The following is a 24,854-nucleotide window of genomic DNA, read 5'->3' as shown; positions in this document are numbered from 1 at the left end:
CCTGGCTGAATTTCAATCTGTCTTCACTGCCTACAAATCACCTTGATCAATGGTTTCTTGCCCCCACTGACCTAGAACTCATCTGTTACAAACCTAATGCCTGTGTCCCCCCAAAATTCATATGTTGAAATTCTAACCCCCAATGAGATGGTTTTAGAAGGTGGAGCCTTTGGGAAGTAATTAGGTCATGAGGGTGGACCTCTCATGAATGGGATAGTTTCCTTATAAAAGACACTTTGGAGATCTCTCTTGTCCCTTCCACCATGTGAGGACACAGTGAAGAGATGGCTCTCTATGACCTGGGAAGCAGGGCCTCAGCAGACACGAAATCTGCTGGTGTCCTGACCTTGGACTTCCCAGCCTCCAGAACTGTGAAAAAGAATTGTTGTTTAAGCCACAAATCCTATGGTAATTTGTTACAGCTGCCTGAACTGACCTAGACACTGTGGTTGGTAATCTCACTCTTCCTCTCTAAACTGAGGACAGAATCCGGCCAGAGAGAAGTGCTGAGGCCAGTATCAACTTCCTAAAGTCATTGGGCCACACTTCATGGGCTGATGAACCCTTGTCTCTGCCCCTGCCAGTCTGAGACCACCAGACTTACTCTCCTATTACATGTTTTAGTCCAGGACAAGCAAATCCCTGGAAGGTTTTTACCTGTGAAAATGTGCATTCATTCTCTGTCCCAGAGTAGAAACCCCTTGAGGGCAGGTGTGCACTTTTCATTTCTATTTCTCTAACACTGAGAACAATGTTTATCCCCTGGTGTCAGGTTCCCCAACAAATGTTAGTTGAATGAACAGTTGTGCCTGCATTAGCCCTACTCACTAATGGCTATTTTTCAAAATCTGTGCCCTTTTGGCTTTTCCGCACACGTCAGCTCACAAGCTCTTTGGCTCACCCTTGGAATAGGAGTTGGGTCACACGGTTGAAGTTGTGGACACAGCCGCAGAGAGAACCAAGGGAATGACAGTTTCTGACCACTTAACTGAATATGTAACAAATGCAACATACAGAAAGTTACACCTGAGTCAGATTTCTGACAACCGAGTTATTTTTTCTTTACCGAAATGTTCTGACTTCTGTCCCTGGGACAAACTCTGAGAGCTGGAAAGGCAAGTGGAACCCAGATTCCAGGGACAAGGATAGGGGTGAGGAGCCTCCAGGTGCCCAGGTCCAGCTCATGGGTCAACCAGTGGTCACATCCTCTCAATGACCTCCCACAACACTTGAATAACCAATAGGTTCTTTACACTTTGTAAGATTCTTTGCCTAGAAGCCTCTAAGTCAAGAGGCTGTAGGGAAAGGAGGGCATGAAATACTACAAAGAAATGACTGAAGTGGTCATATAGTCAAAACCCTTCACTTTACAGATGGGAAAACTGAGGGACTAAGTGAGGGACTAAGTGAAGACCATGTGGTTGTCACTGCAAAACTGAGACCAGGGGGTGTCTGGGTGGCTTAGATCAACTTCAGCTCAAGTCATGATCTCACAGCTTGTGAGTTCAAGCCCCGCATTGGGTGGGTGCCACTCCATCCAGGTCAGTCTGGGACTCTTGAAAAATGTGCATCTGAGAAAAGCCAAGCCTTGAGCTGCACATGGGAGCCTTTAGGGATCTACTTGTTCACAGCTGGCTATCAAAGCAAGAGGCATGGGGGCAGGGGGGTTGCATGAGCTGATTTCGGGAAGCGTCACACTGGAAGAACCAATAAATGACCAGCTCCTTTCGTCAGGGTTGGTCCTGGCTGCTGAGTAAATCCCAAAATAGATGGAGCTTAGCAAGGAGGTGATGGAGAAACCGGAAGACTCAGATGTTCCCAAAGAAGCACAGCCTCTAATGGTCCAGACTTTGTGCTCTGGATCCAGGAGCAGATGAAGAAGACTGTCGCAGCTCTGAGAATGGTCCAAGGGGTGCTCCCCACCAGGAAGCCTAGGACCTTGCTCAGATTCCCCAGCTACCTACTTTGTTGCAAACTGGCGGTGGGATCGTGTTTTCCAGGGAGGCAAACTATAACCTCATTAAATCCCTGCCATCATCATGTGCTTTGGGCTAAATAAAGTCCAGTATTTCATCTTCTCAAGTGTTGGAACTAAATAAATGCCACTTAAAAGACACATATAAAGGGGAAGGGGGGGGGCATTCTTCTCTCCCTGAACTCGAATTTGTCTAGTCCTCTTGTATTTATAGTATTATTCTATTTCTTTCTCTCCCCTTCTGAATACACCTGAATTTTTTAAAACATTAAGAACGGCCTAATGAAAGGGAGAAACACATCCTGCTTCCTTTAGCAGACTCTGGCTGACTGCAAAGAGTGTGCACAACACCGCACCAGGTGCCGGGGCTCATGCGGTGGTGAATCCAGCCCTCCAGGAACATTCTGTCTGCCAAGGAAACAGAGGGCACCCCAAGTATCAGTGCTCCAACCTAGAATGCTCTTCTGGCTATCCAGAAAACAGGACAGCTTACTGCAAGTGTCGACAGAAGAGTAAAACACTGAATCATGGAAAAGGTTCGAAGGACAGGGGAAATTTGCACTGGTGGAGATGGGAGTGTGGGGCTGGAGTTGCAACTGAAAAGTCGTTCCAGGTGGGATGAACAGGATCTAGAAAATTCCTGGTGTTGTTGTTTTACCTTTTTGGTGGGGAAGGCACGGACCCTTTTTGGATACCCAATACACACGCATTTATGTTGAATCCCAGTGGGTTCATAAACCCCGTGCGCATTCAAACACGCGCATGGTTGGGTCCTGGGGGACGTCTGGCAATGCTAGTGTGCTCCTTCCCTGATCCCTTTCCCTCCCCTCTCCGTGGCTAGTGCTCCACCCGCTGTGGACCATGAGACACATGAAGGGGGCAGGTGGCTGCTCAGCGGAGCAGGCCCCCAAGGTCTGCTGCCAGGAAGGATACTGAGGCTGCCCTCATGCACGGCTACTGCCTGGGGACCCCCGAATGGTCCCCATGAGGCCCCTGCCGTCCATCCAGTTGGGTGGCACAGCCCAGGACCTGAGCGTGCTGGCAGCCACCCACTGCACCTACTCTTACAGCTGGTTCATTCTCTCCACTGTCCAAAGTCTCTTCCTTGTCGTCTTAAAATATGCTGCCCGCCCAGGCCTCCCCCACTTTTCCCGCCGGATAGGCTGCAAAACTACTTTCCAACACATTTATCTTTGGAGTTACCTTGAAGACACGTTTTGTTTAGGAGATTCCATAGTGGGGGCAGGGAGGTGAGGATCCCTCATCACCCTGCCTTCCTACGGCTTTATTTAGCCTCAGACTTCCGGCAGGAAGGGCACCGGGAGGGCCCCTGAAAGCATCGTTTTCATGCAGAGATAAAACATAGCTGTTAAAAATAATTGAATCATGCATGGTTACAGAGTTTCTGTTTTGGGTGGCGGAAAGCTTCAGAAACAGTGGTGATGGTCGCACAAGCTTGGGAAAGTAATTAATGCCACTGAATCGTCCACCTCAACATGGTTAAAATTGTAAATCTTATGTTATATATATATTATGATACGAACCGCTGTTGGCTGACATTGTTTTCCCTGTCGTCTTCCCGTCGTTGGCCTGGTGGAGAGAAAACTGCTTCCCACTCAAAGCCGAGAAGGCCCTTTGCCTGTGGAGGGTCCCTTGGGAGGCCCCACGGCAGCCAGCCGTGTTCCAGCCCCAAGAGTGGAGGGATTCAAGCGTGGCAGCATCTTAGAAGGCTCACGACGGGCCCAGGCGGCCAGACAACCCAGCGTCTCTTCCGGTGGAGACCAGAGCACAGACTTCCCCCGGGGCCCCGCCCACAGCCGCTGCGCGCGCACCTGCATGCAACTACCCAGCATGCACTATTCTCGGGCACGGTCCTGGGGTACTTTAACTCAGGGGGAAAAAACTCGTTTCAAAATGCGGAGTCACAAAATTCACGATAATACAACCAGGCAGACCCTGAAGTTGCGTGTCTGCTCCCATCTCATCGATTCCCCACTCCCTCCCAAAGGAAACCAGTTTTATTAGTTTTTGATGTATTCTTCCAATGCCTATCTCAGGCACATCTATTACCATTTTCTCCCTTATTTAAAGTGTTGAATTCTTAATTTTTCTCTCTTGAGTTCCTCCTCATTTATTGTCACTTGTACCTAACTCCTCCTGGGACGGGTGTACTGGGGGGGGGGGGGGGGGGTGCGGGAGGGGTGAGAGGGAGGTAGAGGCAGGAGAAGGGTGAGGGTGCCGGTAAGACCCTTGGAATGCAGGGACCTGGGGTTTGCAGACCTCTGGTTGTCGTGGATCCTTTCGGTCAGGCTCTATACCTAAGGAAAAAGAATCCAGAGGACGTTGTAAAGAGGGTCAGGCCTCCGCTAGAATTCCAAGATGGTTAATTAGACTCAGCACACAAATACTCTAAGGGCAGAGGTCTTTTTTTTTTTAGAAATAAGGATGTTGTTGGGCAGAAAACTGTGACCCAAGGCAAAACCCAACCCAGGAGGATAGGTAGATATCAGATGGGTTGAAGTGGATGCAGGAGCCAGCAGGCCAGCACTGGAGCACAGCATTCCTCCAGGTGCTCGGGGGCCTGGGGCCAGGGCCCGATGAGCCACATCATCTTCTGCGGAGACCTGGAAGGGAAGGTGATGTCAAATGTCCAGTGTGATCCAGCCACCAAGTCTCTGGACTTTTACCCCTGTGAAGACCGGAACTGTTCTGCCCACTGGGTGGGAGCCAGTCAGTCAGGGGGAGAGGGCTGCCTCACCTACCCTCCTCTCTTAGCTGTGGCTGGGTTCCTTGGTGGTGGTGGTGATGTGTGTGTATGTAGAACAGGGGTGGGCATTGATAACAGAATACAGAGGAAGTGGGATAGCCAAGGGCTTTCCTGGAGGCCTGGGCAAAGCCTCCCACAGGGACCGGCCACCCTTGGTAAAGGACTTCGTGGGAAGTGACCTCACCTCGGGTTGTGGGGGCAGTCCTCTGGAATAAGGGGTGACTTCTGCCTTGGTTGGAACATCCTGGCTGGATGTTCATATCCTAAGCTTTAGGCGGACTTCAGGGCTGCCCAACAAGTGGGCTAAGAAGCAGAACGTATTATCTATAAGAACATACATGACAAGTGGGTTTAGCCTGAATGTATCTGAATATGCTTGCTGGACAATAATTTCACTTATGTGGAGAATGTTGACCTTTTCATAGCCTGCATGTGGCTACTTTCAATGATCTTGCCTTTTGGAGATTGGGAACAGGAAGGTGGAAAGGCCATCCTCCACTCCGCTTCTGTCCCTCTACCCAGGACTCTGTCCTGCCTGAGGATTCCTGCCTGAGGAAGAGTTAAAGAGACTCCTCCCTGGGTTTGAGTTACGGCCTCCTCAACTGTGGGTAACAGTACAAACTGGTCACCTGGAGAAGGCCTCTCCCTTTGCTTGGGCCTGTATGTTTGGGGGAGAGTACAGAGGGCTTTGTGAGGAGGGTCAGGCGTCTGTTTAACCTTGACTTGCTGACTTAGATCCAGAACACAAATCATTGGGGCACCTGGGTGGCTCAGTTGGTTAAGCATCCAACTCTTAATTTCGGCTCAGGTCATGATCCCAGGGTTCTGGGATCAAGTCCCACATGGGTCTCCACACTGAGCCTAGAGCCCGCTTAAAATTCTTTCTCTCCCTCTGCCTCTCTGCCCCACTCATGCTCTCTCTGTTTCTTAAATAAAAACAAATTTAAAAAGATGTCTTAAACCTCCATGACCAAAGTGTCCAGGAGTATAGGTATAGGTTTTATTTCCTCCCATGTAAAAGTACCCACTAAGCCCCGTAAGAAAAGGGGAAAGGCAGAGGCACCAGGAGCTGCCCCAGTGAAGCCCGGTACCACCTGCACCCACGGCAGGCACAGGACAGAGATGAAGGCAAGTGGTGCAGAAGGTTGGTTGGTGGCGCTTGGCAGGCTGTCTGAATCCTGCCGGCCACCCTCCTCCAGGGGGCTAAGTGCAGGGGGCCTGGCAAGTGCACTGCCTGGCAACTCTCTCACAGAATGGGCAGGATTGGGCCTCAGGGTCTTATTGTCCCAGAGTTCAATCTCCCGGCACCAGTCAAGTTGCCTTAACTCATCCTGAAGTGGGAACAAGTCCAGAGACACGACATTCCCTCTGACAACTTAGGATTATACAGAAAATTTGCCTAGTACATGGGAACGGAGGAACAGGAGCATAGCAGGTGCAGCGTCAGTCTAACCATTCTGTAAGGTGAAGAGAGGTTTTATTTCAGAGGAACGACAGCCCCGGAAGGAGGGGATGTAAGTGGCCATATGATGTCTGGTCAGGGAAGCCGAGGCCCCCCCTTGGCCTGTGGGTGAGGGTAACAGCCATGCCATCGTCTCTCCTTGTCCTCCGTGGATCCAGGCAGTACGTGAGGAAGAGGGTTCGGGGCAGAGCGAAGGTGGGTCCCACTGAGCCAGCACTGGGAGAGGCAACGGGGGTGTGAACCAGATGGTTCTCCTTGGTTTCCTAGCTCTGTGAAGATGCAGATGGTGTCCTGCAAAAGCACATTTCTGTCCCTTCCTGCCAGACATCAAGACACCCTTCCTCCCCGCACCCACCTCCCCACTATCACCCAGAGTCCCTTATCCACTTCTGGTGGCAGGGAAGCCAGCTGGTTCTGGGTGAGGCCCAGCAGGGCCAGAGATGAGCGAGTCGGGGAGTCCCGGCTTAAGAGGAGGGGCTAGAGCTCCTCTGGATCCCTTCTGACTTGACTTTCAAACGTTGAACTTGGGGGAAGCCAGTGAAATAAGAAGCACAGAGGCGAGCCGAGAGCTGTGTCTTGAGTTGGAATATGATTACCCTCCTTCATTTGTCCAGTTCATTGGAGCAATGTGGGTCAAAAAATGCAGTCCTGGGTTGATGGGACCTTTGGTCTCTCAAAGGGTCATAGGTAGCTATCGGGGAGGGGGGCTCCAAATGAAGAGAGAGGCTGTGGGGAGCAGAGAGGTGATCTCGACAATGCCTGGAACAGGCGGGGAGAGGCGGTGAGGGAGGAGGGGTTTAGGAAAGGCTCAGGGGAGAGTAGAGGCAAGAAGATGAAATGCAACCCAGAGCAGCCCTCCACCCTGGGGCCTGAGCAATCGCAACTTGGGGTCCTGCTGCCTCCAGAACTCAGGTTTGGGCCCACCTACAAATCCTACTAATGACAATGGCGACCATGTGTGCCAGTCTCACTCAGTCCTCACAGCGATAGAATAAGGTAAGTGTTCTGATTTCAATTGTATACAGGAGGAAACAGAATCAGAGAGAAGCAAAAAGCTGCCTGAAAAGTCACATGGCAAGTGGTAAAGCCAGGGTTCCAAGCAGAGTCTGACACAAAACTCCACCCTCTGACCGCCATTACTCCATTACTGCACCTGCTGGGATGTTAGGTCACAGGGAGAAAGGAGCCCTTCCTTCCTGATGGCTGCTTGCCTAGCACACACAGCTGTGGCTGGGGGATGGTCAGGAGGGTGCTGTGTGCTGGGCACCCTGAGACACGCTATGGGGACTCTCAGAAACCTGAGGTGCAGGGGCATTTTTTAAGAGCTTGTGTGCTACTGGGTTCTCCGCAGAAGGAGACGTTAGGCAGTGGAAGGCGGATGGCCACTGGGGCCGGGGGTCTCGGGTGGAGAAGGTGGCCAAACAGGGAGGAGAGAGGAGCAGCCTGGACCAGGCTGACGAGGGAGGAAGAGGTGCTGGCTGGCTTTGTCACTGTTGTCTGGGACATGCCTAGGTCAGTGCCTGAGGTTCAAGGACTAGGGGCCATTTCCATTCTGAACAAATAGGGCTGGGTTGGGGGGGGGGGTTGGGGTTGGGCTCCTTATGCTTTTTCTTGCTTTTGTGCTGTCAGGAGCTCCTGGCCTCAGATACTTATGGTTTGGTCCTCTTTTCCCAGAAATGATCAGTGATCTCTGAGCAGTACTTGTAAACTTGAGTATAGAAAATGGGATGAGAAGCTTTGACAGTGGAAGAAGCTTCTCTCTGGAGAAACCTCAGGGATCCGGACTGGCATGATGCAGCTTAGGGGGCTGACAGTGTCTAGGGTGCCAAGGGCTGTGATGGTCACAGAAGCTCATGGGTACTGAGTTGATGGACCTGTGATCTTGACCACTGCTCCTGTCCTCCCGTCCCTGCCCATCTGGACATAGAAGGTGTAGTAAGACCCGAGGCCTGGGGCTGAGGCTGAGGGCACTCAGGTGCCACCAGGGAGAAGAACTGGGCCAGGGCTGTGACCCTCACATCGTCTGGGGCTGCACAAAGATGTGGGGCAGCCCAACCTCCCAGAGGAGCCATCTGAGAGGCAGGGATAGAGTGGGCCTGAGCCACTTTGCAGGGGAGGAGATGGCTTGAGGTTGGGGTGGGTGTGGTGACGAGACAGAAGAGCTTAAGGTTTCTGTTCCCAGAGGACGACTGGTGGCCGCGCTGTGGCCAATGGCCACCAGGGCTGAGGTTGAAGCTGTGCCCCACGGCACTACCAGAGGCCTGCAGGAGCAGAGTGTCTGAGCTCTGCAGGCCAGGCTGCCCACTGCCCACCCAGCTGTAGTCACACTGGCCCCGAGAAGGGGAGGGGGTGTCTCCCTCTCTCTCTCAGACACACGCAGAGTCCCGCACACAGATCCATCCTCATCCTCACCCTCCCCGGACGCTCCCTTTCACGCACAAAGCTATTTTCCGGGTTCTCTGGTCCACACTCCATTCCTCTCCTGGTTTTGCGGCGTCTGCCAGGTTCTGATCCCCAAACTCTCTCTTCTGTCTCTTCCCAACGTGCAAGGGCTGGCAGTGTGTTCAGGTCTCCTCAGGCTTTGGAGGGTTGGTGATTTAACCCAGAACTACAGGTGGGGACACCAGGGGCCTGGACAGTGAGGGGGTGTGGGGGCAGGGAGCAGGGCGGAAGCCTGGGTTGCTCCCTGTGAGGCTCCCTGTAAGCGGGCTGGGCTACTTCCGCCTCAGGGGCGGCAGCAGCTACTATCTTCACATCCCCTCTCCCAACAAACAACACATCCTCCCTGGGTGCGAGTTCTGACTGAGGTAGCAGGGCGGGCGGGGGGACAGCAGGCGACATGGCAGAGGAGACCTATTAGTGCGGAAGCAGGAAGGGAGAAGCAGCTGGTGCATCTTGGTGTTGAAAATGGACATTCTGGGGGCGCCTGGGTGGCTCAGTCGGTTAAGCGGCCAACTTCGGCTCAGGTCATGATCTCACGGTCCGTGAGTTCGAGCCCCGCGTCGGGCTCTGTGCTGACCGCTCAGAGCCTGGAGCCTGTTTCAGATTCTGTGTCTCCCTCTCTCTGACCCTCCCCTGTTCATGCTCTGTCTCTCCCTGTCTCAAAAATAAATTTAAAAAACGTTAAAAAAAATTAAAAAAAAAAAGAAAATGGACATTCTGGGAAATAAAAAGGAGCGTTCACTCTTAAATCCGTGCCCAGCTGCCCCCTCCTCAGGTGAATAACAGAGCATTCTGTGGGATTTCTATTTCAAATTCCTCATTTATTTTGACATTCACTTGGTTGTGACTCCAAGTTATCAAAGATGCAGGACAGGAAATGTGCAGCAGGAGCAGTGACATGGCGGTGGAGACAAGATGGCGGAGAGGACAGGGTGCTCCCAGCCTCTCCTTTTCTTCCTGTTAGGGAACAATTTGAAAGGTGTCCAAAGAGTGTCCCATAGCACAGACTCCATAGCTAAAAAGTGCAGCACAATTGAATGGGTGCGCTTCCTCTTCCGTAGGTTAGACCGTCACAGCTACAGGGAGACAGACAGGCAATCTGGAGACTGTGTCCTGTGCACTGTGGGGCTGTGTGGGGGAGGGCCATGGCCCATCATCCCTCCAGTGCCCAAAACCCAGATTTTGGTGTGTAGATTGATAAGATTTAGGCTAAGAAAGCTATAGGAGGAGAGGGGACTGTCTACGATGCTTTTCACTGAGGGACCCCAATAGATCGATGCAAGAAGCAGGTGATAGTTGACTGGGCTGTCTTGATTTCTCCAAAGGCAGGAGGTACAAGGGAGGGACAGCCCTTGCTGTGGCTGATTGGCTGTGAAATTCCCAGGCGGGGAGGCACTGGGGCTGGTCATCGGGAAGCCACAATGGCTGCTAGACCCAGAAGCTCATGTCAAGGGGGTGCACCTGGGGCCAATGACGACTGCTCAGGGGATGGAGCAGGTTAAAGTTGCTGCCCTAGGCTGGTCCCTCTGGTCTGGGAGAGAGAGCTCATCACCCCCACCCAGAGCTGCCTCCCGATGTTAGGAAATGCTACCATTTGAAATCACTCAGTAGGATCAGACATGGTTGCTTTTCCCTGACCATGAAAATCATTTTGCCTGCTAAACCTGTGTTTCACCGTGGTCCTTCAGCCCTCAACACACATCCTGGCACACTGGATCAGGCTGTCGGTAAGTACATCCAGACCCTGCCAGGGTGAGGGCAAGGAAAGCAGCATAGCGGGCAGGTCTCTTCAGGAAGTCCTGGCTGTTTGGAGTACTAGCGGGCTCTTAGGTCTATCTGGGCAGGTCTCATTTTCCTGGAGAAAATGGGGTCTCGGAGACGACAAATGACTGGCCCTAGAGCTAATGAGTGACCAGAGTGTGTGTGCCAGACCCCCAGGTCCTCTGATTCTTCAGCCAGTGTGCACTAATTACAGAGGAGATGCAAGGTGACAAGTGTGTCCAGACAGAGTGGAGCAAGAAGTGTGGTGAATTCTCTCCCTGCCCCGCTCTCTCCCAGCTGCACCTGGCCCTTTCTCAAATGCAAAATTGGGATTCCAGCAAAGGGGCCAGCTCTTCCCCTGCCCCACCCTCTGCAGCATTCTGTGATGCCACAGTGGTGGGGAGGGGGGTAGGTATGCCCTTAGAAGGGGGGAGCAGCTACCCCTTACTGTAGAGGAAACCAGAAAACCCATCAGGTGCTTTCCTTCAAATGGCATAAGGCCACAGCCTAGTTCTAAGTGGGGACTGAGGGCGGGGCTTGGACAATTAACAGCACCCCCCCCCCCGCTGGAGACTGGCGTGGGGTTGGGGGAGCAGCGGTGGGAGGGAAGCAAGCCGGGAATCCATGGAATCCAGCTACCAGGGAATGTCCCCTGGGAGACTCTGCAGGCTCTCCACCAGCCAGTTGGTTGCCGTGGGGACCGGCCACCTTAATCACCTTTCACTCCTGCTGTCTGTGGGTCAGTTCTTCCTTTCTAGCTGGAACATCAGAGACCCTTCGCTCTGCAGCTCCCAAAGGTGGCAAAGCCCCTGGTGTGTGTGTGTGTGTTCTCCACCAGTTGGTGGAGAACACACACACACACACACACACACACACACACACACACACACCCTCACAACACTGCTCCCGCACGCTGCGCTCAGGGAGGTGGGCCGGGGCCCCAGAGACCATCAGCAAGTAGACTTGCTTCGCTAAGCTGCTCAAACTCAGCAGCAAAACTTTGGACAAGGTTCTCCGGCAGGGGCAGCTGGTTCCCAAGGCCGAGAACGGGGATCTGCGGGGAGACAAGGCTAGACATGACCCTTTCGGTGCATCCCCCACAAACAACCTTATGCCATGACCTTGAAAGTCAACTCAACGTGTCCCACGAGGAAGGGGGCCAGTACAGCTGTTGTGTGTTCTGGAATCAATGCCCATTATTGGAGCAGATGCAGAGGCTGCGGCCCTCGTGATGACCAAATACGAAACTAGACCGCGAACTACTTCTTGGATTCCTCGTAGCTCGCGGGTCCTGGGGAGGTCCCCGGAGCACCTCCTTCTCCCTCCTCAGATTCTCAAGTCTCCCCTGGCCCTGGGCCCCTTTTTCGTCCATCCCCCAAGGAGTCTGGAGGCCTCTGGGGCCTTTGCTTAGCTTTCCTGGTGCGCCTCCTCCCGCCGTCCACCAAAGCTGGGGGAGCGAGGGGAGCGAGAGCGGTTATGACGGGGCCAGAGCCGGCCGAGGACCGTCCCAGCACGGAAGCCTGCAAAGCCACCCGCTCCACCTGCCAGCCCCCACCTCTGAGCCCCGGGGCTGGGCCCTGCCCTGGTCCTCACTGCACTCAATAGCTTGGATTCCACCGTGGGGCAAGAAAAGCCAAAAAAAAGAAACTGAGACAGTCCTCGTGGGCTGTTGGAGGGGATCACCTGCCGCCCCCATGGCTCCTGCTGGGAGAGCAGCATCGGTACGCGGAGGGGTCAGGGGTGAATGGGGTTACACGTCTGTACTAATAGCCCTTGGATTGGTGAAGGCCTCACGCCCAGAGCCTGGCCACGTCACCGGGTAACTCTGGGGTACTGCCAGCTTGAGGGTCGGGGGTCCCCCTTCCTTGTAGTATGTAGGAGCAAAGGAGAGCCTCTCGCCTCCGCCCCCGTTGGGTACCATGTCAGCCGTCCGTATGTAGAAGGGGGAGCTGTATGGGGAGCAGGTGGTGCAGTGGCCGGCTGCCGCCCCACACGGCTGGCCGCAGGGCTCGCTGGTGAGAGGCACCAGGCTGCCTCGGCCGTCCAGGGCTTGGGAGCTACAGGCATTGCAGGTGGGGCCTCTGGGGTGTGTGGGCAGGTCGTGCTCTTCCTCCTCCTCGTCTGCATCCTCGGCCCTGCTCTTCTTGCAGCAGTAATACTGAGGGGAGAGTGGGGAGGGATGCCTGAGGGCTGGATGCTCCCCTTCCAGCGCGCACAAAGGCACCCGCGCCCCTGTCCACGGAGGACCCTGTGCAGAGAGCTTCCTGGTGTCGAAACTAAAATGCAACACCAGACGCCCACGTTCCACCAATACACAGTCCCAGCCTTGCGAGACCAGTACCTTCCCTCTTCCTTCCCCCTGCTTCCCGGCACGTTAGCTCCGGGCTGTGGTTGAGAGAGGCGGGGCGGCAGAGAGGAGGGGCATGTATGTCCTATCCAGGACAGGACTGGGGCAGCTGGGAGCAGTTTTCCGTCTCCCCAGAAGGATGCCCTTCCCACCACTCCTGAAAGCTCAAATACGCAGGACACACAACACAGTGACCCAGCATCTTCCCAGCACACTGCCTTTGGGGACCCGAAAGTGTACAGGGTGTGGGGGCTGCATGGCTCCCTCTGGCCACCCCCAATTCCCAGCCCCCTTAACTTATGCCTCCCACATTCCATGGCTTTGGGCTTTGTCACCCTCCAAGTGGGCCCCCCGTTTCTGCCCCCGGTGCCCCCTGGGGACTGACCTGGAGTCTACAGTAGCACAGGACGGCGATGATGCAGAGGAGAATGACCGTAGCTAGGATTCCGCCAGTGATCACAACTGTTCCCGCTGTCATCCGCCCGATGCCCCATCAAACTCTGCAAAGATGGGTGCAGAGAGGTGAGGGGCGGCCACACTGGCCGCGGGGCGGGGAGGCCTCCTGGAACTTTCTACACAGTTGGAGGCTGGGCGGACCTGAGGGCAGCTGGAATAGGAGGGGCCCCAGGGACTTCCTGTGCCTGGGCCAGCCGGACCTGAAGGCCTACGGCTGCAGGAGGGAAGAGAGGAGGCAGAGTGCTCACTGAGGACATAATTCTGCTCTCTGCTTCTGTTCAAAGGATCTTGCCGTCTTTCTCTAATTCTCTTCTCCTTCTCCACACACTCACCCCATGATTCCAAGACACAAAGACAGCAGCTTCCTCTCCTGAGGGCTTAGTCTGTGGCACTGCCCTAAATTTTCCCTGGCTGTCTCCGTTAATCCTCAAAATACCTCTTGGGATAGTTATCCATTATCCCCGTTTCACACACGGTGAATCGAGGCTTTGATTGGTTTGGCTGAGATCCTGTCCAGCCTGGTTCACCCCTGACGCCATGCTCTTAATCCCTGCCCTCCAGGACACAAACGGCAGACTCCTGAGCCTTTGACCCAGGTGGAGGGGACAGGGTCCGAATGTGAAAAGTTCTGCCCGGTTCTGCCCTGGCTCAAACCCACACTCCTTTCGGGGGCATCTCTCCTCTCTTTCCAACTCTTATGGAAAACAAGGGCAAGATAAGCCCAGGGGGAGTGGGCAACGGGCAGCATTCTGGCTCCCGGAAGCTGGCGGCGAGGCCGGAGGACGGGTCCTGCTAATGCGGATAATGGGCCAGGGGTGAGCTCTGGACGTGAGGCTGTGTGGCCTCAGGCAGACTCCCTCTCAGGCACTGAAGGGGGACTTCCCGCCCTCGCGGGCACTTGGGGACCACGGCTGGCCCTGCTAATGGAGCAGGACGGTGGGAGGAGACTCGGCATCTTGAGGAAGGAAGAGTGACCAGGAGCACTTACGTTCAGTAAAGGGAACAGTGACCTGCAAGACAATAAAAGGGACAGAGATGTTGGAAGAAGTGTTACCTCTGAAAAAGGCCCCAAGGGTAAGATCGGTCCCTAAGGCCCTCACCTTGCTTTCCCCTCTGTGTGGTCCACCACTGAGAAACCCACACGTCCCCAGCCCGGTCTCCAGCTATGCCTCCCACTACTGATAGGTAGACGCTTCATTCGCATGTCCCTCTGGTATCTCACACTCAACTGTGACGGCCTAAGTCATCACCCTCTTTCCAGAGGGCTGCTCCCATCTCCAGCCTCTCACCAGGGCTGCCACGAGGGGCCTGGAGGGATGTTTGTCACTCAAAGGGCAAGTGGGGCCGGAACGCAAGCTGCGGGCCCCTGAGGAAGGTGTAGGCCCTGCCATGTTCACCTGGTGGAAGGAGCGATTCTTCCTCACCCAGGTCCCTCCTGCCACCCACCGTCATGTGCCCTGGCACGCTTTGCCCTGCCCCAGTTCCCTGCGTGCTCACCACCAATTTGTCTTCCCTCCCCACCTCCCACTGCCCCCCTACACGAATCTTCCGTCCACCAGGAAGGCCCAGTTCCTAAGAAGCTTAGAACCTCATGATGAAAAGACACTTCATATACCAGATGATATGGTGTGAGACACACAGACCAGGGGCTGTGGGGACACAGAGGAGGGAGTGGCTAACTACTCGGGGAAGGTTCCCTGGAAGATGTTACACTTGAGCTGAGTCCTAGAAGCAGACAGGGAGCTTGTCCAGTAGACAAGTGCAGAGGGCTGGATGAACAGCCCAGGCATGTGAACGACCACAGGGGGTTCCAGGACCTGTAGCGAATCTGCAAAGGCTCAGGCAGGGTAGGCAGGAAGTGGGAGAGGCTGTGAGCCAGGCAGGGAATTGGCATTTAACTCTCTTCGAGGCAAGGGGGTTTCCTGAAGAACTCTGGGTAAAGGAGTGCATGAACCCGCTTTCTCCACCTGTTTAGATCCTACCCACCATCCAGGGCTCTGCGAGACCTCCCTGACCTCCCCATAGTGGTGTTCTCTCTCTAGACTCCTACTGCAAAGCCTTTCCATGGGCCACTTTTTTTTTAAGTTTATTTATTTATTCTGAGAGAGAGAGAGAGAGAGAGCAGGGGAGAGGTGGAGAAAGAGGGAGAGAGAGAATCCCAAGCAGGCTCCGCACCAGCAGCACAAAGCCCAATGAAGGGCTCTAACTCACAAACCACGACATCATGACCTGAGCCAAAATCAAGAGTCAGATGCTTAACCGACTGAGCCACCCAGGCTCCCCTTCCATTCATTGGCCACTTTTCTTTTTCTTTTTTTTTTTTTTTTTAATGTTTATTTTTGAGAAAGAAAGAAAGCACGAGCAAGGGAGGGGCAGAGAGAGAGGGAGACACAGAATCTGGAAGTAGGCTCCAGGCTCCGAGCTGTCATCACAGTGCCTGACGCGGGCTTGAACCCAGGAAGCGTGAGATCACGACCTGAGCAGAAGTCAAGCTTAACGGAGCTAGCCGCCCAGGCTCCCCCATTGGCCGCTTTTAAAATCTTGTCCCGGTAAAATGCTTGTCAAGTTTCACATGGGAACATCTTAACTCCTCCAGTACTTTAGAAGTCCTTTGGGATCAGGAGTTGTGTCCTCTACTGCTTCCTACGCCTGCAACGTTGTACACAGTGCTGGGTGCCAAGTGGGTACTTGATAATCACCTCGCGGTGCAGCGTTTCCTTCAGGGGCCTGGCAGTTATGACTCGGACCCACCACCAGGGGGCAGCAAGTTGTATCTATCCGCTCGCTTCCCATTTTCAGACCTGAGCATCACTGTTCCAGACCAAGTTGACTTTGCCCAGATGCACGGTGGGCCATGCTTCAGGGCTTCACCGGGCATTCGCTGGGCTTGGGGGCGGGCGGCGGGTGAGGAGATGAACCTCAGCTTTAGGAGAATGTATGTGCCCTCATTACAACATCAGTCCACTTCCCCTGCTTGCTCACCAGGGAGGGCTGTTGAAGAGACAGAGGCCTGTGGAGTGACCTGAAGTTGGAGGCAGCAGTGACCCACTCTACCTGAAAGTCTCGGCCTCGTCCCCTGGGATGAGCTGAGCCCGTTTTAGGATGCAGCGAATTATGAAGCTATATAAGAACAGTGCCCTCCCCTCCTTCTGACCTCCACGCCTGGCCTCCCCTCTCTCAGTACCCTGACGCTGTACGGTACAAGTGACCTGGAAACGGGGAGCACGGCAGGGCAGGCAGAGGCGCACATCTGAAGACCCATCTGAGGTCCAGCTGTGCCATTTAGCAGCCACCCCATCTTGGAAACTGACCTCCTTTCTCGCTTGTAAAAGAAAGATTAAAAAAAAAAAAAAAACTCAGCTTACAAGCATGACTCTGAGGAAAAGGTGAGACTCATGTGTGCAAGAGTCCCTTGGAAACTCCAAAAGATCCTGCAAACACAGCTATTTGTGGGGAAAAGGAAGGCCCAGATGTTGTCTGTGTCTGATTAAATCTGGCCTTAAAATCATAAGCCACGAAGGCACAGAAAAAGGGCGGGCAGGGAACGAGCCAGGTCCCAGCCACTCTCCCTGAGGGCCCCCTACTAACGGTACAATTTGGCATTGAAATTCCCATAACCAGTGGCTTCTATTATTTCCGGTGGGTTCAGGTTCTCTCTGCAACTCGATGCAAAGGACAGCACTCTACAGTCTACAAGTGTGCTTCCATTTACGGCCCCTCCTGCAATAGGCAGGCTCTGAGATGGCCTCTGGCAGCCATGCCTCGGGTAGTCGCCCTCCCTAGAGGGTGGGTGCCCTCTGTGACTTACTTCTAACCAACAGAACATAGCAAAGATGACGGGATGTCGCTTCTGTGAATAGATTTGTAGCATTCTGACTACCTTCTTGCTAGCCAACTCCTTCCCTTGCTGGTTTGGACGCAGCAAGTCGCCATGTTGGGAGGCCCATGTGGCAAGGAACAGAGGGTGGCCTCTGGCCCTCAGTCCAATGACCTAAATGGAACTGGAAAATCGCACAAGTGAGAGTGGAAGCGGGTCCTTCCCCAGTTGAGCTTTGAGACGAAACTGTAGCCCCAAGACGCCTGAATGCAGCCTTCTGACAGACCCAGAGACAGGAACCTGCTAGCCACGCCTGGATCCCTGACCCACAGAAACTGCAAGGTAATCAGTGTGTGTTGTTTCAGCTGCTAAGTTTGTAGTAGTCCCATTGTACAGCGAGAGATAACTAATACACCTCAGCACCACGCAAAAACCCCACATGCAGGAGAGGAAGCCAGACCATTAAATAAATGATGTGCCTAAAGTCAAGTGTCTGAGTCAGGACCCAAGGGCCAGTGCCATAAAGTCTCCATAATACCCAGCTGCCTTCTGAGGAGCTTCCAAAGGACAGGAGAAAGAGGTCCCCTCCCAGGGCCTAGTGGATCTGAACAGATGGGTTCAGTGGTGGCCAAGTCAGGGACCAAGGACGGCCAAAGAGGACAAACCTGTTGCCCGCTAAAGACTCCCGGGCCTGCCCTCTGTGACCAGGACTTTCTGGACTTCCTCCCCACCAACACCCCTCGCTACCCAGGGCCCGGACACCTTCTCCTGGGGACAGAGGGTTGGCCTGAGCCACACACTCACGTGAAACAGCTGGGGCAGCAATGGCTCGGTCACACAGGCTGTGCCTGAGCAGACAGCGGTTGGGGGTGCGTCATGGCCAAGGACATCAGTTCCTGCCAGAGGAGAGAGGGGAAGATCAGTGAGAGCTAGAGAGAGAGGCCAAGAGGATGAACTGACCCCAAGATTCTGAATGGACACCCCCCAGAGGGCCTTGGCTCTCAACCTCCATGGCTGCCTCAGTCTCTGAGGCTCCTAGCCCAGGAGCCCAAGGACAGACCTGTAAGGCCACATCCTATCCCGTCTTTGTTTGCTGCCCTCAGTGCTGCTGTCCGGACCCCGCTGGCCAACACAGGATACTGGGCACGAGCTCCTGCCTATTCTGGGAAGTGAGGCTCAATGGGGGGCAGGGAGTCGCTCACGCTCCTGGAGAATTCTGGGCTGTGCCCTGGCGAACGTGTCCTTGCTGCCTGCATGGCTGGTCCTTTTCTCCACGGCCCCACACACTCTTCCCCAAACCCTTCCCCACTCTTCCCTGGGCCTGCCCGTATTCCCAGTGCCCAGAGCCACACACTCCTTCCTCTTACTCCAATATCCTGACCTCCCCCAGGACAACATACCAACTGGACGGTCGGATGAGCAAGTTCACGCTGGTGGGCTGATGGAGAAGGGGGAGGCAGGATCCTACCAGGACATTTAGGAATCCAGTCTAGGCTAATTACTGGAGCTCCCTTCAAACGAAAATTCTCTAAATTATTTACAGGGGAGTCTGGGACCGAGAGTACAGGAGTGGGGAGAGGAAGGATGCCCTCTGGGGAGGCTTAGCCCTGCTCATTGTCCTGAGGAGGAAGGCCCCACTGGGTGTCTTTGTATTGAGAGGGAACCCAGCTGTTAAGTGAACCCACAGCATCACCTTCAACAGGGGATGGGCTGACCTCCTCAGCGTTCTCTGCCTCAGCCAGAAGCTGGGGGTCAAAGGGCAGACATTAGCATGCCTCCAGGCCCTGTGTTCATCTGAGTTCAGCTGGTCTCAGGAGCAGATTTCTGGGAGAAGTTGAGAAAGGCAGATGTTCACCTCCAGACTCAGCCCATCCCCTCCTTCACCTCCCTTCTAGGTCTAGGCCTTACTGCCTGGAATCCGCCTGGGATGTTTCAGGCACCCCGGCTTTCTTTTCTCAAAGATGCTCTCACTCTCACTAATATGGAAATCACAGGTAGCTGGATGTCAGAGTGGGACTCTTCTTAAATTTTTTTTTTAATGTTTATTTGGTTTTGAGAGAGCGCAGTGGGGGAGGGGCAGAGAGAGGAGGATAGAGGATTCAAACGGGGCTCTGCACTGGCAGCAGTGAGACTGATGTGGGGCTTGAACTCAGGAACTGCGAGATCATGACCTGAGCCGAGGTCGACGCTCAACTGACTGAGCCACCTAGGCGCCCCCTTATCTAAGTCTGATTGAGATGCCAATTGATAGAAATCAGAAGACTGAAGTAAGGTTGGGACAGGTCCCTCTTCCCTGGCCGAGAGCAGGGAAGTGTACATGGGAATGTCAAAACGTCTGTTTTAGGATCCAGGAAACTTTCTCCCACTTTGTAAAATACAGATGGGCCAAAAATTTGGAGAAGATTTGGTGCAGAAGATTTCCTTGACAAGAGCTGTTGCTGAGCCACGAAATCCTTACTCTAACCCCCAAGGGGCGGGGCCGAGGGGCAGGCAGAGGTTGGCTGCCCTGCGTCCTGTCCAGTAGGGCCACCTGGAGGCATGAGAAAAGCCCAGTCCACCAGGCTGGAGCTGGACATCCTGACGCCCGGGGGCTGGGCAAGGAGTTGCAAGGCCCTCCTGGGACAGAGAGATGTGTTTGCCTGGGCAAAGGGGCTGCCGGAGAGAGGGGCCCAGCAGGGACCCTCAAAAGTGCCCACAAAAAACATCCACAAAAGCAAGAGCCCAGGAGGCTTCCCTGGCTCTCTAACCAGTAAGAACTCCCCATTTCAATCTGGCAGCTAGTGAAACAGCAGCTCTTGGGGGCAGCGGGAGGAAGGCAAGAGGTGGGGGAGTGTGACAGCAGAGGGACACGGCCCATCTCCCCAGTTGCTTCCAGCCCAAAGCAGATCCAAACTGGCAGAAAGGAGGAGCATAATACTGTCAATTGTTCAATGATTCCAATTTCTAACTTGAGTCTGTAGCTACAGCTGAGAGGCACCACAGATTATCACCTAAGAGTGGGTGACCAGCAATGGGACTGGCCCAAGTTTTTATCTAGGGGCAGGGGGAGATTTCTTCCACTGAATACATTTTAACATGAAGGGATTCTCAAAGGAAAAAAAAAAAAAGCCAAAGTTGTTCGTTGAGCACAAATCATGCAAAATGCACGTTTAACCTATTAGTTACTGACAGAAAAACACATGGAAATGGAAGGACTCTAAGGGATCTGGCCCAGTTATCTATTTTCTAGATGAAGAAACCAAGTTCAGAGAGGACAAGTGACTGGCTTAACCACACACAGCAAAATAGAGGTGGAGCAGGAGAGGCACTGGGAGTGGAGCCTCCTGGCCCCAGGCCAGGGCCCTGCCATTAGGCTGCTGTCTCTCCTTCCAGAAGATCTGCACTAACTACACCAGGAGCTACGGTGTCCTGAGGCAGGGTCTCTCAAATCAGCTTGACGGTAACAATCACTTGAGTCGGGTGTCCAGACACCCGAGTCCAGACCTACCGAGGCATCTCCAGAGGAGGGGCTCGGGGACCTGCCTTTTTTACAGGTTTGAGTCTTCCCATCTGGCCCTTTTAGGAAATGATGTAGGAACGAAGGTCTTTGGGAGGACTTCAGGCAGCAGGCAGCAAGGAGGCAGGTGACTTTGCAGAGTCTGTATCATCATCTGATGCCCATAAGATTGGTTCCAGATTCTGTGTCCTTTGGGCAAGTGGGCCAGAAGGCAGGAGGAAGAGGGAGGTGCAGAAGAACCAGGGTACACGGCAACCCTGGGTGGGGTGGGGCCAACAAAGACGCCATGGTGGGGGACCTTAAAGGCCATTCTTCTGGTAGAGGCTGGTGGGGGGATTAACGGCCAACCTGACAGGACGTGTTGGGAAGTGAGTGTCCCACTCCTCACAAGGCCAAGTGCCTGTGCTGTGTCTGAAGGGCCCCTGCCCTGAGTGACTTCAGCTCATTGACGCAGGGTCACCTCCTCGCTGCCTGAGCGATGCTGGCAGGAGACGCGGCCACAGTTGGCAGCCGTACATGTAATTAACGACCGGCTGCCCCTGCTCCCCACTCAGCCCCCCTAGGAGCACAAGTTAATTGAGTGGGGCCTAAGCACCACTGATCTCAATTTCTTCTGAGGCAAGTAAGCCTTCTCCAATCATTTATTAACTCATGAAATTGACACAGCAGGTTAGCAGCCCTGGAGAAAAGGAACAGGTTTTTTGCCTTGTTACCAGACTTCCTAGACTGCAATCCTCACGCGAGGTTGGCAGAGGGGATCGGAGGAAGGGTTTCCTTTTACCCTGACTGTGCTTGTGGCCATTGGCAGGCCCATATCCCCAGGATGAAGGCGTGGAAGAACGATGGCCAGATAGGTTCCTCCGTGCCCAATACATAGGTAATGACGGCCCCACAGAGGTGTGTGCTATTTGAGAAGAGGCCTCTGTAGGAGATACAAAGAACCCTTGCAGGGGTGCCTGGGTGGCTCAGTTTGTTAAGCATCCGATTCTTGAGTTCAGCTCAGGTCATGATCTCAGGGTTCTTGAGATCCAGCCCTGCACCGGGCTCTATGCTTACAGCACAGAGCTCCCATCCCTCCCCTGCTTGCAAGCACGTGTGCATGCATGTGGTCTCTCTATCTAAATAAATAATTTTTTTTAAAGGGACCCCTTGCTAATCATCAAGGGGATAAAGGGAATCTGGATGTAGTAACAGGCAATGGACAGGTGGTTTTCAAAAGAAGTAACCAAAAAGGCTAACAGGAAAGTGAAGAGATGCCCAAACTCATGACTATCTGAGAAAGACAAATTGAAACCACAGTACACTCTTACTTTACGCTGGTAGGACTGGCAAAAATTAGAGAGCTGAATAATGCCAAGGATCCGAGCATCTGCAGGAATGCAGGGACACTGCGGGAGGGGCGTAGCGAGAGCAGCCATTGACCTGGTGTTACTTCGTCATATTAAGTTCACAGATACCCCACGAGAAGCAATTCCGCGCCTGAGTCTATGTCCCCAAAATTTCTCAACACGTCCACAAGGGGGTCATGTGTGAAAGATGTTCATGGCTGTGTTGTTTATGGAGGCAGGGAACGGAAGCAAGCTCAGTGATCATCACTGGGGAGTGGAGAAGTAAAATCAGGGATGACGCCTCTGTGGAGAGGCGGGCCATAGCAACAACCATACATCTTAGCACAGCGCTAAGTGAAAAGCAGACAAAAAACCCCCAAACAGTGAGATGTAAAATAGTGCCTACATAAACTTAAAATCCAAGCTTACAGAACAACGGTTCACATGTTCAAGAACACACACCGAAAAAATGGATCTCATTAGGTGTTAGAATGGCCACCGATGGAAGGAGTTGAACAGGACTAGAAGAAGAGACAAGCAAATAACGCAAGAGAGGGACCTGGCACAGACCCATGGTAAGTGGTAATGTGCTATGATTGCACGCAGCATAATTATCTTCACCGTCTGCATCTGAGGTCCAACTTGAACAAAGGGTAAAGAAAGAAAGGGGCTTTGACCACCTCCAGGAAGCCTTCCATGATGCATTTAATGTTGCACATTTTTGGTTAGCCTTCCTATTTGTCCCCAGACAACTATATTTGTTCATACACTCGTGTCCTGTGGGGGTGTACTTTGCTTCCTTCATTAGATTACAGACCATTTGAGGGCACAGACTTGGAATCCTGTGTCTTCGTAAAGCTCCACTCCAACTGCTTGATGTTGTGTACATTCCAAACATGGAATGACCAGCTCTAATGGGGAAGTTGCTTTGTATGCAGAGTGCTATTCCAACACACAGCCGGGTGTTCTGGGCTCATCCGCCGCAGGTAGTTGTAGGAGCACCAGGCTACGAGGGCCGAGATTTGCGCTTAAGTTCTACTTTCTAGGCTCCCTGCGGTGACTTTGGATAATTGATGATCTCTTTGAGGTTCATCTGCAAAATGAAAGTAAATGACACACCTTCCCTCACAGAGTAAGGATTATGGGAAAGGGGGTGTTATTTTAAATTACGCCAGCTTCGAAGGAGAGTGGATGTTGTTCCAAGGACTCAGGGTCCCTGTGGTCCTCTGCTGCCAACAGAAGAGATGGCCCTTTGCTCTCACTTGTCCCTCGATGAGTTGGCCATGTCACGGTTTGGAAATAGACGTGGTAAGAGCTGGACCACTCGACATAACAGAGTTAAGAGAGTTTATTGAGGTGTAAGGTAGCAGGTAGGCCAGAGAGGGAGGGATGGGAAAGAAAGGAGATCCAGAAAAAATGACTGAGTCTGGGGGGCTTCTGTTGAGTCTCTTGGCCAGTTAAAAATCCCGGCAGTTGGTTAGTGCCAAAGGAGGTCTCTAAGTTTTTTGCAGTGTCTTCTCAAATTGTCGGTAACTCACAAATGTGAATGATATTCTTCTCATAGTGGCAATAGTTTGAAGAGGCTGAGCTCAGGCTCGGATCGGTGGAATGCGGATGACGCAGTAAGGACCAATTCAGCAGACGGGGCTGAGCAAGGACTATCGAGACCCTTACAACGCATGACCCCAGCTCCTATGTGAGTCACGCCTCTCAGATCAAATGTGTCCTGAGGTTCCCGATCGTGACCTTGACTAGCATTCCAGCTGGGACCTCTGTGTCTCAGACTCATGGACACCCTATGTCATTCTCCTCATTTATTCTCCACTTACTATTATTAGTAGTAGTTATTATTTGTAGTATTAGTAGTAGTTATTGAGCACGGTGCCCGGCATTGAGTTTTGCCTCAGGAACACAAACATGATAAGACAGAGCGCCCTCGAGGAGCTCACGGGGAGAGGGGGGCGTTGTAAACAGTGGGGGACATGGTCTCAGGCCCGGTGGTTGGAAGGCCCAGGCTGACTGCAGTCCCTATCAGATCACCACGGTGCTTGAGCCTGCAAACTCCCTGGAGCAGGCAGAGCTCCGGACCAGTGTCCGGGGGTATCAGTAAGCGTTTACTGCAGATAAATAGCAAAGATGGGGGGGAGGGGCTGCTCCTCTCAGCCCAGGGCTGACCCAAAGGACCCGTGGTCCCTCAGTCACCACTGTGCGGGTCATGGAAACCGGGCACAGAAGTGCAGAGTATCACATGGGCACCCCCAGGGCCCCCTGTCCCAGTCTACAGCCGTCCTGAGCTCTCCTCCCGCAAACCCCCATTGTGCTTATAGTCTGTACACACAAGTGGGACTTAATTACGTGTCACTTTGGATGGCTATTTTGGACAGATGACCCTTGTCTCTGCAGCTCTTGAAATCAGGGTCACCGATCGTGGTGGATCTGTTCTCTCTGCTACAGGGAGACGGGTGCAGAGGCCAGTAAACTTGTTAAGGGTGTGGCTCCCCTTAGACTTGGCTTTGTTTCCCTTTCTGCCTTTCAAAACAATGTTCATCACTGCTTACAGAATTTCCCTGGGCTTCGTCTTGTTTGATCTCCAGGCATGGCAGTTTTTTTATTTATTCTACAGAAAACAGTTAAGTTCAGAAAAGCCATGGACGCAGCTAATTCCGGGAGCGCCGGGACACCCTGCTGGCACTGTTCTTCCACGACCAGCGTGGGTTTTGTGGGAACATGCAGAGTGGCCCGTGTCTGTGGTACCCCAGCTCTTCTGAGCCCACATTCCATACTCTTTCCTGGCCTGACCGTTTGCAGGAGGGAAGGAGGCTCCATTGGCCTCCGTAAAGTGCGTGGTTCTGCATCATAGACTTGCGTTTCTCTCCATCTGTATTTGATGTCTACCATTGTTCAGAAGGTGTTCTGAGATCCCCAGGCACCAGGCCTCCGGCCTGATGACTGCTAAACAGGCTTGTTAGAAAAGGCAGAAGTGTCTGTGGGGTTTGTTTCTCC

General features: G+C 53.4%; 1 protein-coding gene across 6 annotated transcripts in view; it reads right to left on the bottom strand.

Annotated features, from left to right (window-relative positions):
• Window positions 1-223: 223 nt before the first annotated feature.
• FAM163A (family with sequence similarity 163 member A) overlaps window positions 224-24,854 on the bottom strand; it is an 89,111-nt gene continuing 64,480 nt past the window's right edge. For 3 of the 6 annotated variants that reach the window (XM_047839649.1, XM_047839651.1, XM_047839648.1), the window contains 4 exons: window positions 17,832-17,923; window positions 14,199-14,220; window positions 13,140-13,254; window positions 9,447-12,565 (listed from right to left, as the gene is read on the bottom strand). In XM_047839649.1, coding sequence (XP_047695605.1) covers window positions 12,158-12,565; window positions 13,140-13,232 — 501 coding nt within the window. In that variant the 5' untranslated portion in view covers window positions 13,233-13,254; window positions 14,199-14,220; window positions 17,832-17,923 and the 3' untranslated portion in view covers window positions 9,447-12,157. Of the gene's footprint in view, window positions 235-2,757; window positions 2,760-9,446; window positions 12,566-13,139; window positions 13,255-14,198; window positions 14,221-17,831; window positions 17,924-18,742; window positions 18,852-24,854 lie in introns of those variants that run through there. The other 3 variants (XR_007148002.1, XR_007148003.1, XM_047839650.1) reach the window with 3 other exon arrangements.

This window comes from Prionailurus viverrinus, chromosome F1, assembly GCF_022837055.1.
Source record: "Prionailurus viverrinus isolate Anna chromosome F1, UM_Priviv_1.0, whole genome shotgun sequence".
In the NCBI taxonomy this organism is placed as follows: domain Eukaryota; kingdom Metazoa; phylum Chordata; class Mammalia; order Carnivora; family Felidae; genus Prionailurus; species Prionailurus viverrinus.
The sequence above is the reverse complement of the archived record's forward strand: the minus strand, read 5'-3'. Positions and strand labels throughout refer to the sequence as shown.